This window comes from Hyperoodon ampullatus (assembly GCF_949752795.1).
Source record: "Hyperoodon ampullatus genome assembly, chromosome: 4".
Taxonomy (NCBI): domain Eukaryota; kingdom Metazoa; phylum Chordata; class Mammalia; order Artiodactyla; family Ziphiidae; genus Hyperoodon; species Hyperoodon ampullatus.
This window is the reverse complement of record NC_136917.1, coordinates 28,731,432-28,749,015: the sequence shown is the minus strand read 5'-3', so window position 1 is coordinate 28,749,015 and position 17,584 is coordinate 28,731,432. Positions and strand designations below refer to the sequence as shown.

General features: G+C 60.7%; 1 protein-coding gene across 1 annotated transcript in view; it reads right to left on the bottom strand.

The window, feature by feature from the left end:
• Nucleotides 1-2,234: 2,234 nt before the first annotated feature.
• The window catches only part of KDM4B (lysine demethylase 4B), a 103,087-nt gene continuing 87,737 nt past the window's right edge, over nucleotides 2,235-17,584 (bottom strand). The window contains exons 14-23 of the mRNA XM_079701954.1: nucleotides 15,713-15,891; nucleotides 13,212-13,434; nucleotides 11,521-11,597; nucleotides 11,180-11,235; nucleotides 10,890-10,998; nucleotides 6,514-6,699; nucleotides 6,268-6,432; nucleotides 5,702-5,821; nucleotides 5,116-5,208; nucleotides 2,235-4,053 (exon numbers count right to left, since the gene is read on the bottom strand). Of these exons, the coding sequence (XP_079558080.1) occupies nucleotides 3,877-4,053; nucleotides 5,116-5,208; nucleotides 5,702-5,821; nucleotides 6,268-6,432; nucleotides 6,514-6,699; nucleotides 10,890-10,998; nucleotides 11,180-11,235; nucleotides 11,521-11,597; nucleotides 13,212-13,434; nucleotides 15,713-15,891 (1,385 nt within the window). The 3' untranslated portion in view covers nucleotides 2,235-3,876. The remainder of the gene's footprint in view (nucleotides 4,054-5,115; nucleotides 5,209-5,701; nucleotides 5,822-6,267; nucleotides 6,433-6,513; nucleotides 6,700-10,889; nucleotides 10,999-11,179; nucleotides 11,236-11,520; nucleotides 11,598-13,211; nucleotides 13,435-15,712; nucleotides 15,892-17,584) is intronic.

Genomic DNA, 17,584 nt, shown 5'->3' with positions numbered 1-17,584 from the left:
AAAGAGCCAAATACTCTATGTCTAGCTTTCGGGCTGCCAGGTGGTCTCTGCTGCTACTGCTCAGCCCTCCCTTGCAGAGCAAAAGCCACCATAGATGGTACTCAATGAATGGGCGTGCCTGTGCCAATAAAACTTTATTTATAAAAACAAGTGGCGGACCAGATTTGGACTGAGGGCTGTAGGTTGCGGGGGCCTTGCCCTAAGAGGCTGCTGTCTTCAACACCACGCACCCCTGGCCCAAATCTGATCGACCTCCCTTGAGGGGTCGGGTCTAAACATCACCTCTTTAGGATCCTGACATTCCATCTGACAGGTCTCTGAGACCACGGCTTACCCTCTGTCTCTGCCCTCCTTCTTGTCCGTTAGGACACGTGTCAAAGCTGCATATATGGTCCCTTACATTTCCATCGTTTGCCTGCTTTCCTGAACTCTAAATTACAGAGAAGCAGCGACCGTGTGCCCCTCTTCCTCAGCCATCTTCCAGGTCCTGGCACAGGGCAGTTCATATTTGCCACCTGATAAATGACTCAAACTCCAGTGCTGGGCACAGAGCCCAGCACCACATGGACCCCACCGCTCCATGTGGCCGCACGGTTGGGGATCCAGCCTGGTGTCTTAGCCCTGGCCTCAGTCCACGATGGCCTGTCCCAAACTGCCTCCTCATTTTATGACGTTTCAGAGAGCGCTGGGAACAGCGGGCCATCTACAGCCTTGCTGAGATCACCTGGGTCAGCCACTTGCACTGCTGTTGTCTGTGGCCCCCTCCTTGGGGCTGAGGACCGACCATGTCCGCCAGGCCCCAGGCAGGCTCAGAAGATGCTGACTCACCTGGTCAATGTCACAGAGAATCCCCCGTAGCAATGGGGAAACTGAGTCCCGGTGGCTCTGTTGAGGGCGCTGGAAGCAGCATCTCTATGAAAGGGGGTCTGGGAAGTGGGGTGATGGTGGCAATGACTGGATGGAGATTTCAGGACACAGCACCCTGAAGAACATCCGTTCTGCAGAAGAAAAACCGAGGCCCAGGGGGGCGCCCTGTCCACAGCCCCATGCTCCTGACTTCCCCCACGTCACTGTCTTGCACAGACACTCCAGGGCCCACCTGTCCAGTAAGTATATCCCCTGGTTGCTCATGTCTCCTAAAGGCCCTCCTCTGGCCCTTGGCCCCATGTCCAGCCATGTACCTTCATATGGGGGGGGGGGGGGAATCGTGCTCAAAGCTGAGCTCCTGGCCTCTCCCCAGCCCGAGCCTACCCATCCCAGGTCATGGCAAAAGCCATCTATCCAGATGCTCAGCGCAGCCCCCTCTGCCCTGGTCCCCAGCTCCCACCTCACCCCACAGTCTGTCCTCCTCTCAGTAGCCAGAGGGCACCTGTGAGCAACTAAGTCAGGCCCCGCCCCTCCTCCTCGGCCCACAGCCCTCCAGGGTCCCACCTCCCTGGGGGTGAAAACCACAAGTCCTCCCCGCGGCCCACAAGGCCCTGCACGGCCTGCCCCGTCCCCTCCCTGCCCTCCCCTCCTCCCTCTCTCCCCCTCGCTCACTCTGCTCCAGACACACAGGCCTCCTGGCTGTTCCTCCAAACAGCCAGGCACGGTGCTGCCCCAGAGCCTCTGCACAGGCTGTGCCCCAAGAAGTCCCCATGACTCAACCTCTCATCTCCTTCAGGGCACCCAGTTCTCCATATCACAGCTGACATCCCATTTTACGTACTAACTCTCCCACTGGTGACACACCTACCGCTGTATCCCCAGTATTGGCTGGACAAGCGCCATGGTCATGAATACGGGGGTCCCAGCCTCACCCCACTGTGGGAGACCCCACTGTCTCGCATATGCCCAGTGGCCGCCCACCACAAGATATGCTCCCCAGCTCAGATGTCACAAGAACTGGGTTGAGGCTGGGAGGGCTGGGGGAGAGGGTGGCCGCAGGCCCCTGACAAGCAAGGGGTGGGTCAGACAAAGAGGGTCCCTGACTGCCTCTGATGCGGGGGGTCTGTGTGGAGCCAAGCTTCAGATGTCCAGCTCAGGAAGGAAACTTCTTCCACCCTGGAGGCGGGGAGCAGGGGCTGCGGCGCCAGGCCGCGTGCCCCCCCACCCCGGCCCCCACCTCCAGGGAGGCTCCACGCCTGTTCCATCCTGGAGGGGGCGACCGGAGCCCACCCCTGCTGGAGACCGCCGACCGCCAACCGCCATCCCAGCGCCCACTCAGAAAAGAAGACACTGCAACGACCTGGAGCTGTAATTCGCAGTGCTCACGAGCCTTTAATTCATTATGAACCTAGAGGCAGGGGAATTAGGCAAAAATACAGCGCGCATCCTTAATCTCGGGTAGGAAAAAAACAGGGTGGGTGGGTTTGTTTTTTGCTTTCGCACACAGACACTGATGTATCTTCGTGGGGGAAGTGTGCGTTCCCCTTTGCTGTGAGACCATCTGTCTGCAAGAGTTGTCTGGGAACCCACGACCGACGGACGGGGTGCGACCCAGAGCGGCCACAGGGCCCGGCCCACCGCCCAACCCAGGGCCGCAGGGGCGTCTGCCCGCTTCTTTTTATTCTCTTTACAATATAAATAGCATTTTCAAACTACATATGAACACAGTGACAGCGCCCCGGGGCAGGGGCTGCTGCATGCAGAGGAAACCCCGACATTCCGCCGACTCCCCTGGCACCTCCCGCCCCGCCCGCCCCTCCAGGGCACCTGCCCCCTCCCCATCAAGGAAGTTGTTCTCCGCTCCCCTTACATAGTTCTCTCTGGCCTGGCAACCATTGGAGCCTCTTTTTTAAAATTAAAAAAATTCTGTACAAGCAAATGACGCCCTCAATCCCTCTACAGGGGACAGCGGGGCAGCTGAGAGGCGGGGTGCTAAGAAGCACGTTTTTGCCTGGAAACTCAACCCACAACCCTTACGAGGCAGATTTCCTCTGAGCTGAAAGCGATTCCCTCTCGTGCTCTCTCTCTCCTGGACACACAAATCCACGCGTCACGGAGAGGATACAGGATGTGCCAGCCCCTCGGGTTCCGGGGAAGACCCCCTGCACACCTGGGCCACAGCCGGACCCCCCGAGGGCCACCCACCCGAGGCCTCAGCTGGGGGATGGGTCTCCCGAGGGGAAGAAGCAAAAGATGGAGCCACCAGAGGAGAGAGCGTTTATTTTGCAAAAGGCCACGCAGACAAGGGGCAGGCCACCCAGGGAGCTGCCGGTCTCCTCCCATTGGGCGCTGGCGGCGGTGCCAGCCACCCGGACCTTCTCGATCTCACGATCGGGAGAGAGTGAGTGACCAGGCGCCACCGTCCGGGATCCCTGGGCGCCCCCAGGCCTCACCGCAGCTACAGTGCATCCCCGCCTCTCACAGACCAGCGAGACCAGAAAACACAACAAACAAAAAGACGAGCTGCTTTCATCTCCCCGCAGCAATCTTGGTTCTGAGAAAAAGGACATTTTGTTTTGTTGTTTTTAAAGCCACAAATCTAGAAAACAACTTTGGGGCTTGTTTTTCCTTTTCTTTCCTTTTTTTCTTGCATTTTTTTTAAACAATAGGTATTTATAGAAAGAACCTCACAAAGGTGATTTATGTACAGAAGTCACAATCTCAAAGGCTGCTCAGGAGGCAGGCAATGCAGTAGCACCTTTTCGAGAAGAAGAGCCTACGTGGTTTACGAATCTGGGTCGAGGGGGTGGCGCGTGCCCCCGCCGGCCCCCCAGAGCCCACGTGGCCCTGCTCCCTGAGTCCGGGGGCGCATGTGGCGTCCTGCTCGCTCCTGTCGCCGAGGTAGCCTCTCGGGCCACGGAGGCGAGGACAGGGATTCACAGCAAGCAAATGCCTGGGCCCGCCGCGCCTGCCTTGCTGGGCCAAGGGGTCGCCGGGCGGCCGGCTGTCCTAGAACGGGGCTCCGGGCCAGCACTGCGCCTGCAGGAGGCTCTCCATGAAGGCCGGGTAGTCCGGGTTCCGCCCCGAGTTCTCCGCAGCGCGAGGGGTGCCCACCCGCGGGCGCTTGGCGGCCTTCACCTCTTCTCCCGAGAAGACATTTTCCTGCGGGGCCCCCGTGCTGACCGACTGCAGGAGATCAGACGGCACTGGGGTTAGTGCGGATGGGGTGCTGCAGCCTGAAGGTCTGTGTCCACCCCCAGAGTCCTGTGTTGAAGCCCTACCCTGCCACAGTGTGATGGTATCAGGAGGTGATGAGGTCATGAGGGTGCAGCCCTTGTGAATGGGATCAGTGCCCTTATAAAGGGATCCCAGAGAGCTCTCTCTCGCTCTCTCTCTCTCCACCATGTGAGCACACCAGAAGGCAGGTGTCTGTAAGCCAGGATCCGGCCCTCACCAGGCGCCGAATCTGCTGATACCTTGATCTTGGACTTCCAGCCTCCAGGACTCCAAGGTATCTGCTGATACCTTGATCTTGGACTTCCAGCCTCCAGGAGAGATAGTTTGTTGTGTAAGTTCCAGTCTGTGATATTTTGTTATCACAGCCAGAACAGATTGAAATATAGGCTCCGCTCGGGGGCCTGGCTGGAGGAGATGCCTGCCCTGCTGGGGGTCAAGGGCCCTGGGCTGCTGACCCTCAGCCAATGACAATGTTCTGAGAAACAACGCTCACTGGGGATGGCCCCTCCTGCCTCTGCCTGGACCCCCACCCTGTGAGTGAGCCCCCCATCAGGCAGAGGAGGGGCCCTAAGCTCCCAGTCACTGGCCCCCTAGCAGGACGGGCGCCCTGCCATCCACAGAGTGCAGGAGGCAAGGCCAGGCTGCACACAGGCCACTCGTCTGCCTGGCAGCTCCTGTCCGTCCCCCAAGGGAACCTGGCATCTGAGACCCCCACCAGCTCTGACTCAGCTCTTCCACCCATGGCCATGGCGCCCAATCCTCAAAACCTTGGATTAAACACAAAAGAAAGAAGACAGTGAAAGGCTGTGAGAAGAGGCCAGTCTCCCCCGTTCCTTTGTGCATCACCGACCTGCAGCTCAGATCCATGTGCAGGCGCTTCTGTCTCCTCCTCGCCAGCCGGGCTGACCCTCCCGCCCCAGAACAGGCAAAGGCCGAGGCAGGAGGTCAAGGCCACCTGGACGGTTCACTCTCCCAGGCAGCAGCGCTCACCCCCACCCCCAGCCCACTTACCAGCCGGGACCGGACCCTCTTGGGGAGCTCCTCGTCCAGGGTGAAGATGTCACCACGCTTCACCGTCAGCTGGGACCCATCCTCGAACTCCACCTGCCAAGGGAACACAGTTCAGCTTGCTGGCTGCTCAGCCTGGCCTGGCTGAGGCCCGACACCCGCACTCTCACGGCCTGCTTGCCAGACAAGCCACGGGAAATAGCACAGGGTCAGCAGCTGTCATCTTTCTCGCTGGGATACGGGTGGTTTCTCTTCAAAGATTCCACCCTTTTCAATAACTTCTTTTCCACAATCATGGCTAGAAACTCACAACCGACTTGGCTTTTTAAAAAAAACAAGGGCACTGAATTGTACGCTTAAAAATCGGTAAAACAGTAAATTTTATGTTAGGTATGTTCTACCACACACACACATACACACACACAAATCGGGAAGACACCTCCAAAGGGGATAATATTGGACAGCTGGACAACCTTCCAGCTTGTGCTGACCTTCTCAGTTAGCGGGCAAACGCCATCATCCCCAGCAGGGCCTCGTCGAGGGCCCCGCCCCAGCCCATCCCTGTACCTGGTAGACAGGACGCCCTCACCTGGTAGATGTGACTGGTCACAGAGGAAATGAACTTGGCCCTGTAGATGTTGCCATCAGTCCACCGGAGCTCAACAAACTCGCCCTCGGGTGGGGGACCCAGCCGGGCACAGTCTCTACTCTGTGGAAGGAAGGACGGGCGGGGGGTAAGGGGCGCCCTCGGCCTCAGTCACCACGCTCGCCTGGGCTAAGAAAGGTCCCATTTGGCAGAATTTGCCGCCAGGAGGAAGGCAGTGCTCTCAGCTTGAACTATCAAGGTGAGCTGTGGGCAGGTGCCCAGGCCAGGGGTGCCGTGGCCACCCCAGCCCTGGGGAATCGCCCGCCTGCAGGCGTATCTAGACTGGCCTGGCTCTCTGCTGTTTCTACAGAAACAGGTGGCACTTTCCAGCAGGGGCCCTACAGCCTGGGCCTGTCCAGCAGGGACAATGGTGACCCTGGATGCAGGGGACCTCTGTGAGGGATCCGGCCACCTCCCTTCCTAAGGGCAACGCTTGCCCTGCGCCTGCGCCCGCCCCTCGCCCCACCCACCGCCCCTGGCCCCGCCCCCTTCAGCCCTGCGCTGCTCACGGTGATGCTCTCTGGGTACAGGTTATCGCTGTAGGACCCGTCGTCAAAGTTCACTTCGTAGAAGGTCTGCGTGGTGGTGCCGATGACGCGGCACCGGTAGTAAAGCCCGTTGCGGTTCTTGGTGATGACCACCTGCCCTAAGGACACGGCCCTCAGGATCTGGACCTGGAGGCGGAGGGGGTGTCAGAACACAGCAGGGCGGGTGGGCGGGCAGGGGAACAGGGCGGAGGGCAGGCAGGCACTCACAGTGTGACCCCCCGACTTGTGCTTGAAGCAGGTGATGGAGACAACGTAGGGCCAGTCGTCTGGCTCCATGAGGACGCCAGCGGCGTGGGCGCAGGTCACGTGGAAGGAGGTGGAGCAGTGCTCGCAGGAGCACTGGATGCAGGCGCCCGACACCTTCTTCATCCGCTTCCGGCAGTACACACATTTCTGCAGGGACACGGCGGTGGGAATGGGGCTCTGGCCAGTGCCTCTGCCCCCGCCCCCACCCCCTGGGGCTGGGAGGCCTCTGACCAGGCCCCCAGGTCTGTCTCCGGAGTCTCTGAGACCCAGGGCTGGAGTGCAGAGGCACGGCAGCCGGCCTTGAGTGGAGGCATCCTGGGAGAGTCTTGACCGCGATGTAGAGCACCCCCCCAAACCACCCCAGGCCCACCAACCCGGCCTGCAGCTGCCCCCCAGGAGCACTTCCACGACTGGAATAGGCACCAACAATCACACAGTGAAACGTGATTCATCCATGAAAAGGAGAGAAGCACTGACATTCGCTACAACGTGGATGGACCCCGAGAACACGATGCTCAGTGAGAGAAGCCAGACACAGAAGGACACACAGGGTGTGATTCCACTGATGGGAAACGTCCAGAACAGGCAGATAGATCCAGAGACAGCCAGTGCGTTAGGGGTTGTCAGGGGCTGAGGGAGGGAGATGGCAGTCACCCAATAGGGAGGGGGTTTCTTTCTGGGGTGATGGAATGTTCTGGAACTAGATAGAGGTGATGGTTGCCTAACTGTGAATGTAGTAAAAGGAAAATGTTCCCTTTAAAATGGGGGATTTTTTTTAAAGAAAATAAATAAATAAATAAAATGGGGGATTTTATCTGAATTTTGAATGAAAGGCGCTGCAGTGTAACCCTTCATAAGGTGGGGCAGAGGGCCCACGCCGTGGGAACGCCCCGCCTGGGCGACCTGCTCTGCTGGGCGTCAGCTCCCAGGCCGCGGATGCTGCACCCACGGCCACGCCCTGCCACCACTCAGCAACCACCAGCCCATCACTCTGGGCATTTAATAAGCGGGCCTTTACCGCTTTGTAAACCGCATTCAAAAGCCAGAGAAGCCCCAGAGCAAAGGCGCTGCAGGAGTGCTGCCCGGCGCCGATCGATGGCAATGATATCTCATTATCAGGCCGTCGATGCCTGATTCTCCGGCCCGCCCGCGGGGACAGGTGCAGAAGCACAACACCACCCTTGAGGGCTGGGCTCTGCGTGGCTCCACGGGGAGCGGAAGGTGGAGCACAGCCGCCCTGGAGACCGGGCCGCGACCCCACAGCCGAGGCCCGGGAGAAACCCGACGGCCCGGCCTGACATGCAGCTCGTTCAAGCCAGCCTCCGGTGGCAGCTCATTATTCTGAGTTTCCACGTCATGAGGAATACAGGCCAGGCCCCCATCGGGCCATTTGTCAAGGGCTGAGCTCAGGGCTGCCTTAAGGGTGAGTCCTGTGTCTAGGACTCCCTCACTGGAGGCAGTGAGGCGGGGGTGGGGATGGGGGGTGGTACATGGTGGGGTGTGGACATCGGTGGGGAACAGCGGCCAGCAGGAGGCCAAGGGCTACAGCTGGGTGTGCCATCAGCCATGGAGGCCGCAAGACACCATGTCCTATGTCTCCGGCCTCCCCTCTTCCCCACCGGCCCCTGCCGTCATCCCTCACCACCTGCCTGCCTGCCAGCCCACCCTCCCTCCCATCAGGGTGTGACACTGGCCTCTACACCTCAAGGCAGGGCCAACGAGAGGGCAGAGCTGGTTCAAGGCACCTGCCCCGGCAGCCTCGCCTCCACCGGCCCTCACAACCTGACCTGGCTCGGTGAGGGGGTGAGCACAAGGCTCGGGCTGCCGGCAGGCTGGGGCCACCCCCGCTCACCAGGACCAGTGGCCAGGGAGTCACGGGGACAGAAAGTTGGGCAGATGACCAGGTGTGACTGTCCCCGAGCCTGCGGCCTGCACATGGCCCCGGGAAGGCAGGCGGGCGGCCAGGCACACAGGAGTTAACCGCTGGCTTCCTTGCGAGGCTCCATTAGGCGATACAAGCGAGCCTCGTGTAAAAGGATTTTTAATTCATCGTTACAAGTGCTGGTAATGAAGAGGCTGCAAGCTGGAAATGTCAGATGATCCATAAAGCGTCTGGGAGGGAGGATCTATCACGGCACAGCGCACCGCACCATCATTCCACCTGAATAATGAGGCCTTTTCCGCCTGCGCTCCTGGAGGAATCACCCGCAGGCGCCAGCCTCTTCCTAACGCCCGTCCTCGCTGGGTGGGGCTGGCGCTGGCCCCAGTGCCCCGTCTCCTGACCAAGCCCCGTCCGTCCCCTCCCACACGGCTCCAGCTGGCTGCCCCCTCAGCCCTGCCCGGGGGCCCCGCACCTGTGGGCTCCGCAGTCGGTGTCTCTGTGCCTTCACTGGGACTCCCCCACTGGGTTCAGTGGCCGCAGCCCCATTTCTTTGCCTCCTGCCCACTAGAGGCCTGGAGGAGTGTCACTAGCCAGGCCTGCCCCAGGCAGCTGGGAAATAAACCAGGCAGGACAAGCAGCCAGGATGCTGTCCATACCCCTGGCCAAGGACCCAGCTCCCAGATGCCACAAGACACATCCCATCACCCACATGTCCCCCACATGGCCACCTGCAAACTCACAAGTGATGATGACCTGGAGCACACGCTGGTGCTCAGATGGCAAGATTAGCGCTTTCTGTTGTGGCCCAGTTGATGCCCCCCACACAGGGGACTGCTAGCAGCCCCATTTTATGGAGGGGAAGGCTGAGGCACAGAGAGGTCAAGGAATCTGTCCAGAGCCACACAGCTGGCTGGTGGCCGAGCTGGGAAGGGAAGCCAGTGTTTGTTCACTGTCTGCCTACTGCCCACTGAGCCAAAGGCTCTCCCAGATGGGGGAGGGGTGTGTGTGTTACCAGCAAGAGCAGGAGGCGTGAGCCTTGCAAGACCACATCTGCCCAAGGATGGCTGTGCTCCTTAGAGGGGCCAGTGATGGTACTCCTACAACTTAGGAGCAAAAAAGCCACCAGCCCAGTTCAAAAATGGGCAAAGGACTTGAATAGACATTTCCCTAAAGAAAACATAGAGATGGGGCTTCCCTCGTGGCGCAGTGGTTAAGAATCCGCCTGCCAATGCAGGGGACACGGCTTCGAGCGCTGTCCGGGAAGATCCCACATGCCGTGGAGCAACTAAGCCCGTGCGCCACAACTACTGAGCCTTCCCTCTAGAGCCCGCAAGCCACAACTAGTGAGCTCGCATACCACAACTACTGAAGCCCACGTACCTAGAGCCCATGCTCCACAACGAGAAGCCCGCACACCGCAATGAAGAGCAGCCCCCGCTCGCTGCAGCTAGAGAAAGCCCATGCGCAGCAATGAAGACCCAACGCAGCCAAAAATAAATTAATTTTAAAAAAAAAGAAAGAAGACATACAGATGGCCAACAGGTACATGAACAGATGTCAACATCGCTAATCATCAGGGAAATGCAAATCAAAACCACCTGTTAGAATGTCTATCCTCAAGAAGACAAGAGATATTGTTGAGGACAGAAAGAAAAGGAAACCCACGTGCACTGTTGGTGGGAATGTAAATTGGTGCAGCTGCTATGGAGAACAGTATGGTGGTTCCTCAAAAAATTAAGAATAGAACTACCATATCATCTGGCAATTTCACTCCTGGGTTTTTGTCTGAAGGAAACAAAATCACTATCTTGAAAAGACACCTGCACCCCCATGTTCACTGCAGCATCGTTTACAATAGCCAAGACCTGGAAGCAACCTAAGTGTCCCTCGACGGAAAATGGATAAAGAAGATGTGGTGTAGAAATACAATGGAATATTACTCAGCTATGAAAAAGGAAATCCTGCCATTTGCAGCAATATGGATGGATGTTGAGGACGTTATGCTCAGTGAAAAAAGCCAGACGCAGAAGGACCCATGCTGCGTGATTCCACTTCCACGAGGCATAGGAAACAAACTCACAGAAGCAGAGAGCAGAGTGATGGTCACAAGGGTGGAGGAGGGGAAATAGGGAGCTGCCATTTAACGTGTGAGAGTTTCAGTCAGGCCTGATGAAGACATTCTAGAGCCCTGCTCTATGACCACTGTAACTGGATTGGGTACTTCAAATTCTGTTTGGCAGCATATCGCAGGTTAGGCAAGAAAGAACTGGGCAGAGTGTGAGTGGCTTCCTCTGTGTGAAAAGCTGGAAATAGAGGCGGGGAGGGGAGCCTTGCTTTTCTCCGGGTACCCCCATGGCTATTCAAAGAGTAACTGCTGGCCAAACTGAAATCATGACTTCTGGCTCCCTGGCAGCTACCCTGCATCCCTGGGGCGTAGGGACTCCAGGGTCCCTACCAGCTTCCACCGCTGCTCGGGGATGGCGCTGATGTCCACGGGGTGGCGCTCCATCACGTTCAGGAACCGCACTTCCGGGACAGCGATGGCGCAGATCACGTGGATCCACCTGGGAGGGGCGGAACGGGTGGGGTCAGGGGTCACAGGTGCACTCCGTCCCCTTGGGGTCATCTCACGATTGTACGCACCGGCTGGCCAGGCCGAGGGGACCTCATCAGCTCCTGCCGGTCCTGCCCCCGCGCCAAATCGCCCCTCAGGACCCCCCAGGAGGAGAGTCCCTTCTAACCCACCTCCTGTCAGTCGTCATCTGCAGGGCGCCTCCCCGGAGGTTGCACAGGCAGCACTCCTACAGGGACCAGACAACAGCTAGGTGAGGGGTGTGCAGGGCGGCGCCGCCCGCCTGCTGCTCCGGGACCTGCTCCGTCCCCCGCCCACGGTCCTTACATTTCAAACTAGCGGCCACAGGAAGCGATGGGCCGAGAGTGCGTCGGGCTCCACCCGAGACCCAGGGAGGTGAGGCCGCCAGCCCAAGGTCACCCTGCGGGATCGGGCGAGCCCGGGGCCCAGGACAGGCTCCCCCACGGGCCGCGCCGGCTTTCAGAGCACCACCCCAGCTGCAGGGGCGAGTTACCGCAGTCCAGGCGTGGGCCGCGCACCGGGAACACGTCCAGCCCTCGTTGACCAGCTCAGGGCGGATGCCGTAGCAACCTGGAAGACAGGGGCCGACGCATCTGTCACTGCGGCTGCCTGCGGGCTGCACGGGGACCCCCCGGCGGGGGAAGGGCAGCTGCGGCACTGAGGGTAATTGTGCTCACCAACCGCTCTACCTCAATCCGGGCCACTGCACGCAGAGCCGGAGAAAGTCTGGAAACGGACGCGGGGAAGGAGAGCTGGCCCCCAAGCGGGAGCCCTGCCGGGTCTGGAGACTCAGCCTGGCCTTCGCCCCCCACCCCAGTCTGGGAGGCTCGCCCAGGCTCTTCTGAGCTGAGAGAGAGGAAGGTGGCCGAGCGGTGGTGTGAGATGCAAGGTGGGCCTCGGGGAGCCCGGAGTTCAGAGTGGCAGAGCTGGGCCCAGAGTCCACTGTTTCCGAAAGCGCAGTCGGAGGCTCTGGGTTACCAAGGTGTTGGCTTTGGGATGTGGTCCGGATTTACAGTCGCGGAGGGGGCACGGGGGAGAGGGCATGGAGGAGGGGCGGAGGACCATGCCCCGGAGCGAGGGCAGAAGGCACAGCCTGCCCTAGGACCCTGCCTCACCCGGGGTCACTGCCCAGCAGTCCTGCGGGGACCCCGAGCCAGCTGGGGCTCGCTGCCTACCAAACGGGCTCTGTGGGCTAGAGGGGCCATTGGCCAGTGCTGAGAGGTCCCTGGGGGAAGGACAGGGAGAAAGCAAGGCAGCAGGAAGGGGGCGACCCGAGGGATAGCAAGGTACCCGAGAGCCCACACCCGGCCCCCTGCTCCATCCCCTGGGGCCCTCAGCCAAGGTCAGGCCTGGGGGTGTCCCCCTCTGTCTGGCTCAAGGAAGATGCCTGTGCTGAGGATTCTGCCTCCCAAGGGCAATGAGGGAGGCTCCTCTCCCCCTGCGTGGCTGGACCTCAGGCCCCTCGAGAGCGGCAGGGTGGTGGGCTCGGCTGCTGCCCACCCCCTCCCCCCAACCCCGACCCCGGGGGGCCCGTCTGCCCAGGAGCACGTCTCACAGCCTGGCCCGGCCGGGCAGAGCAGACGGGCTCCCAGCCAAGAGACAGACTGAGCTCCGGGCAGGCCTCTGCAGGGCGGGCGCCGGACAGAGATGTACACACGCAAAATTAAGCGGCTCCAGGAAGCTTTCTCCCTGTCCTGGGATCTTAATCTCACATTCGCTGCCCCCTCCCACCCAAGAAGGGGACAGACATGCATCTTCCTGTCTCAGGCTATGGTTGGGCCTTCAGGGTTTGGGGGAGGGTAGTCACTGATGGCAGAGATAAATCAGACCCCTGGACCACTCTAGAACCTCAGCTCTACCATCAGTTCCAACTCCGGCCCCAAAGTGTGGAGTTTAAAAGCGTCACGGCCCCTGACGGGTACCTCATCTCCTGCTGCCTCCCAGGCCCTGGGCGGGGAGGGCAGGCCTCGGTGGAACCTCCCAGAAGGAGGCTGACCAGGACCAGGACACCTGCCCCCAAAGGTCAAGACCCCCACCCCATGACGCCAGGTCCCGCTATAGGCCCGAAGCAGCAGCCAGAGGAAGGGGCTTCCCTGCCCCGCAGACACGAGGGTGGCCGTCTCGGGAGGGTGAAGCGGGGCTGTGTGTGGCGGACCCCTCGGCTCGCCCCCCTCCAGCACTCACTGGCATGGACCTGCAGGCAGCACTTAGCACAGGAGATCAGCAGGCTGGTCCCGTCGTCGCCGATATAGGAATTGGCGGGGAGCGGCTCTGTGTTTTCCCCGCTGGAGGTGAAGCACATCTCGGGGATCAGCGGCCGCGTCTTCTGACCGCTTTTGGAAGGCGGTGTGGCTGAGGGGCCCTCGCCGAGGGAGGCCTGGGGAGTCTCCCTCTCGGTCTGTAGGGACTGCAGGAGGGGGGCCGCCATCATCAGTGGAGAGCCCAGCATGGGGCGGGCGGGGACCCCTGACATCCTTGACTCTACCCTCTGCTCCTCCGTCCCCAAGCAGCACACCCCGGGCTGCTGTTTGCCGCACTAGCACCCCTACCAGGACACCTGCAACTGCCCCACCATGGGTGTCCCTGACGTACCCTCCCAGCCCCCAACCCTGCTTCAGAAGCCCCTGAGAGATCCTCCCCAAAGGCAGTCAGACCCTGTCCCACCCACCCACAAGCCCTCCCACTTAGGGTTACTTGCAGACACAGCACAGACACTGCCCTGCTGCCCTCATCCCTCTCGCCTTCATCCCACTGCCCCTGGCTCGCTCTGCTCCGGCCACGAGGGCCTCCTCGCTGTTCCTCCCGAACACCAGGCATGGTCCTGCCCCGGGGCCTTTGCATGTGCCGTTCCACTGCCTGGGGCACTCAGATCTCTGCTCACATAACCAGCGGCCCCCAGGCCTTCCTTGCTCTGTCTGTCCTCGTGGTCCTGACCATCACCTGATGCCGTGTTATCTGTGTATCTATGTGGGGCGTTCTCCCCACCTGTGACTCGCACGCGCCCCATGATGGCTGTACCCCAGTCCCCCCAAATCCAATCAGATGAAGAGACTGTGGTGAAAACATCCTGCCCATGGCACCGGGATCCAGCAACCCTGGGCCTGTCACAGGGTGGTGGGGCTCCCAGACGAGCCTCCCCATCACCCAGAGTGACGGAAGGACTCTGACCGACTCAGGTCATAAGGAAAGAGGCCACCAGAGACCACTGGCCTGATGCACTGTGTGTGTGGTGGTGGGGCCCTGGGGCGCCCCACCTGGCAACTTGGATTAGGGGACCGGATGGTTTCCAAACAGGCAGAGTATCCAGCCACAGCCCTTCCCATGATATGGGACAAGCGAAGTCTGGTCCCCAACTCTGAGGGCTCCGGACTGCGGAAGCGGCAGCCCCACAAGGCCCGCTGGTACTGTTGACGTGATGAAGCTGAGTCACAATACTTCACTTAGCAACCGGGATTAAGGAGATTCGCCTCTTAAGCCAGTGTTCCCAGCGCTGACTTCCAGCGGCGCTGAGGAGGCGCGGGCCTAGAGAAGACGTCTGGACGTTTCGTCTTACTTGTTTCCACGACCAGATGTTGGCTCACTTAGGGACCACAGGTCCTGGCAGCTCTGAGTGGCAGGGCCCTCGAGATGGGTGTGCCGCCCTCAGCACAGGGCACAGAGCTCGGCTAGCTCAGCGAATACGTGGAAGATGCCAGGCACTAGGCTGGAAGCCGGGGACCCCAAAACAAGTGAGACCCAGCCCTGTCCTCCAAGGGCTGATAAACAGAGGGCAGGGGCAAGAGCAGAGGTGGGTGGGGGAAGCTGGGGGGCATGCTGGAGTCAGCTTGGGATAGCAGGTCCAGGAAGGCTTCCTGGAAGAGGTGGCAGCTGGGTGGAATCAAAGAGTGAACAGAAATCCATCTGGCAAGGGAGAGGCCTGGGTGTGTGGGAGATGCTGGGGGACAGCACGGAGCGTGCTATGTGTGCGTGCGGGGGCAGATATCACAGGAGAGGGTGGCTGTGGGGCATGTGGAGAGGCCGGAGGCCGTGGTGAGCCTGGCGGGCTTTCCAGCTGGGCCATGCGTGGCTGTGATGAGGTGCTAACAGGAAGGGCAGGAGGCAGGCAGTGGTCAGGGTTAGGGGAGGGGGACACAGCACGGAACAGGTTAAGGAGGAAACCGGGAGGACCTGGCGGTGGATGGTACAGGGCAGAGTGCGGGGAAAGGCCACGATCACAACTTGGAAACTCAGGACAGAGCTGGGGGCCGCGTGGCGCCAGGCCATGCGTGGGTCTTCGCCCAGCCCCAGCCCCCCACCGCCAGCCCCTGTTCACCACGCAGGCGCCTACCCGGGCCCACCCCCGGGCCCCCTGCCTGCGCTGCCCCCTGGGCTGGGCTGAGGGCCTCTCAGAGGACAGCCATCTGAGATGCTTCCTTGCACTCTCATCCTCTTTGAGGCACACTGATAAATTACCTTCCACTGAAACGCAGACCCTGGGCTCTCTCCCCGCAGCCCTCACAGGGGCCTTCCGTCGGGCTCTCTACCGAGCCCACTGTGGCTCCAACAGCAAATGGGTTCTTGGTCCCCATCACCCTCCCTTCAGGGGGAAGGGATTCCCTTCAGGCAGAGCGAGCCCTGGCGCCATCGGGAGCAGGCGGACGCTGCCCAGCCCGGCATGGCCCGGGGGTCCCTCAGCACCGGCTCACCTGGCTGTACGGGTAGAAGAGGGTGCAGATGGCACAGTAGGGCTCCGTCAGGGCGGCCGCCGCGTTGAACTTCCTCTCGGCCTGGAAGCTGGCCACCTTGTTCTTCCACTGCAGGGACAGCAAAGACCTCAAGGCCTCGGGGTCACCCACGTCCTCGTCCCCGGAGAAAGGGAAGGCTTCTGGAGTAAAGCGGGAGGGAGGAGGAGCTTCAGCACCCAGGACCCCACCCCACCCAGTGCGCGCTCCAGGGGATGGGTCCCCACTTCTCGGCCCCTGAGCCCTTCTACAGGGAGGTGCCCTGGCCCCCCTCTGCTCAGGGCTGATCCCATCTGGGGACAGGAGATGGGATGGTCAGGCCCTGGCAGGTCAGGCACAGACTCCCCTGGGAGTCGGGCGGGGGCACTGTTGCCCCAATGTCCTGTAAGATGGAGGGCACTGACAGATGTCCCTCCCATTACCTGTCACCGGGCTGGCCTCCGCCGGCCTCGACTCCCAGCTCACTGTCCCCAATCCCCCACATCCCATTCCTGCACTTCCTGAGGACACAGGGGTGCCACCTGCCCTGGCATCAACGTCAGCGGTCCCCAGGAACCTGCCCCAGGAGCGGGGTCCTCATCCCTGGGGCCCCAACCTTCCCAGGAGCTGGGCCAGCATGGCTGGTACCACAGCCGTCCCAGCTGTAAGGCCAGAGGCTGCCTCAATGCATGGGGGCCCTGGGGCCGCATCTGATCTCCAGAGAGGCCCCTCCTGCTCCCAGAGCTCCAGCCCGAGACCCGCTTCTAGAACCCTCCACGTCCTCGCCCTCAAATTAGTTTCAGAATTAAAGAAGCCACCCAGGCGCTTTTCACATTCCATGTGCGTCTCAAACGGAAGGCTGAAGCGGAAGACAATAAATGGGCTTAGCAGGATTTCTGCAGATAAGACAATCACTCCGACTTTCAGCCGAGTGTTAAATAGAAGCTTCTCCGTCTCTGCCCCTCCAGCTCCAGTGCCACCGCCTCTTATTCCAACTTCTCCCAGGCGCACGCTGGGTTCAGGCAGGAAGGGTCACTTCTGTTGGGACTGGCCGCTCCCCAGTCCGGCGCTGACTTTCCCTGCGGGCAGCTTGGCCTCAGGTCAGAGATCAGAGCCCGGAGCATCGTGAGTCACAGGTGTCTGCGGGGTGACGGCCAAGGGCGAGGTTTCCTCTGTTCTCGAAGCAGCTTCTCCCACTTCGGGGCCACGCAGCCCTGTCTCCAAGGACGGGTGCAGGGACCGCAGGGCCAGGACGTCTCTGCTGGAAATGGACTTGGAAATGGGCCAGCTCCAGGCCCCATGCTGCTCCGTGATCCTCTAACCCTGAATCCGTTTCTCAAGCCTCTCCCTGGGGGATGCGGCCAGCACCTCTACCATCGTTCGTTGCTGCCCTCTGGAAACGCTCTGCACCAGGCAACCAGGCATCCGAACAGATCCCGAGGCTGTGAGAGGATGAGGTGTGGTCCTCGCTCACCTGGAGGGCCAGGAAGGGACACAAACGCACAAGGGCCACAGCAAGTGTGCTGGGGGTCGTGGGCAGGAGCCTCTGCTGACGGCATCTTCTCAGTTCTCACAGGATAAGGAGGGGGCAGAGGTTACCACGGAGACTGTGAAAGCATCGCACCAGGAGCTCTGGGTGACAACTGGCCTCGGCGCTCCTGGCATTCCCAGCACCCACCGTGTGCCTGGCACCAGGCCACACGCTTTACAGGCCTCAGCCCCGTGCACCTCCCTGGCAGGACCCCTTGAGGGGGCCAGAAGACCCCGTTTTACAGATGGGAAAACCGAGTCACAGAAAGGCAAATGGCACCACGGTCCCCGGCTCTGGGCAGTGGGCTAGGGTGTGAGCCCAGGTGG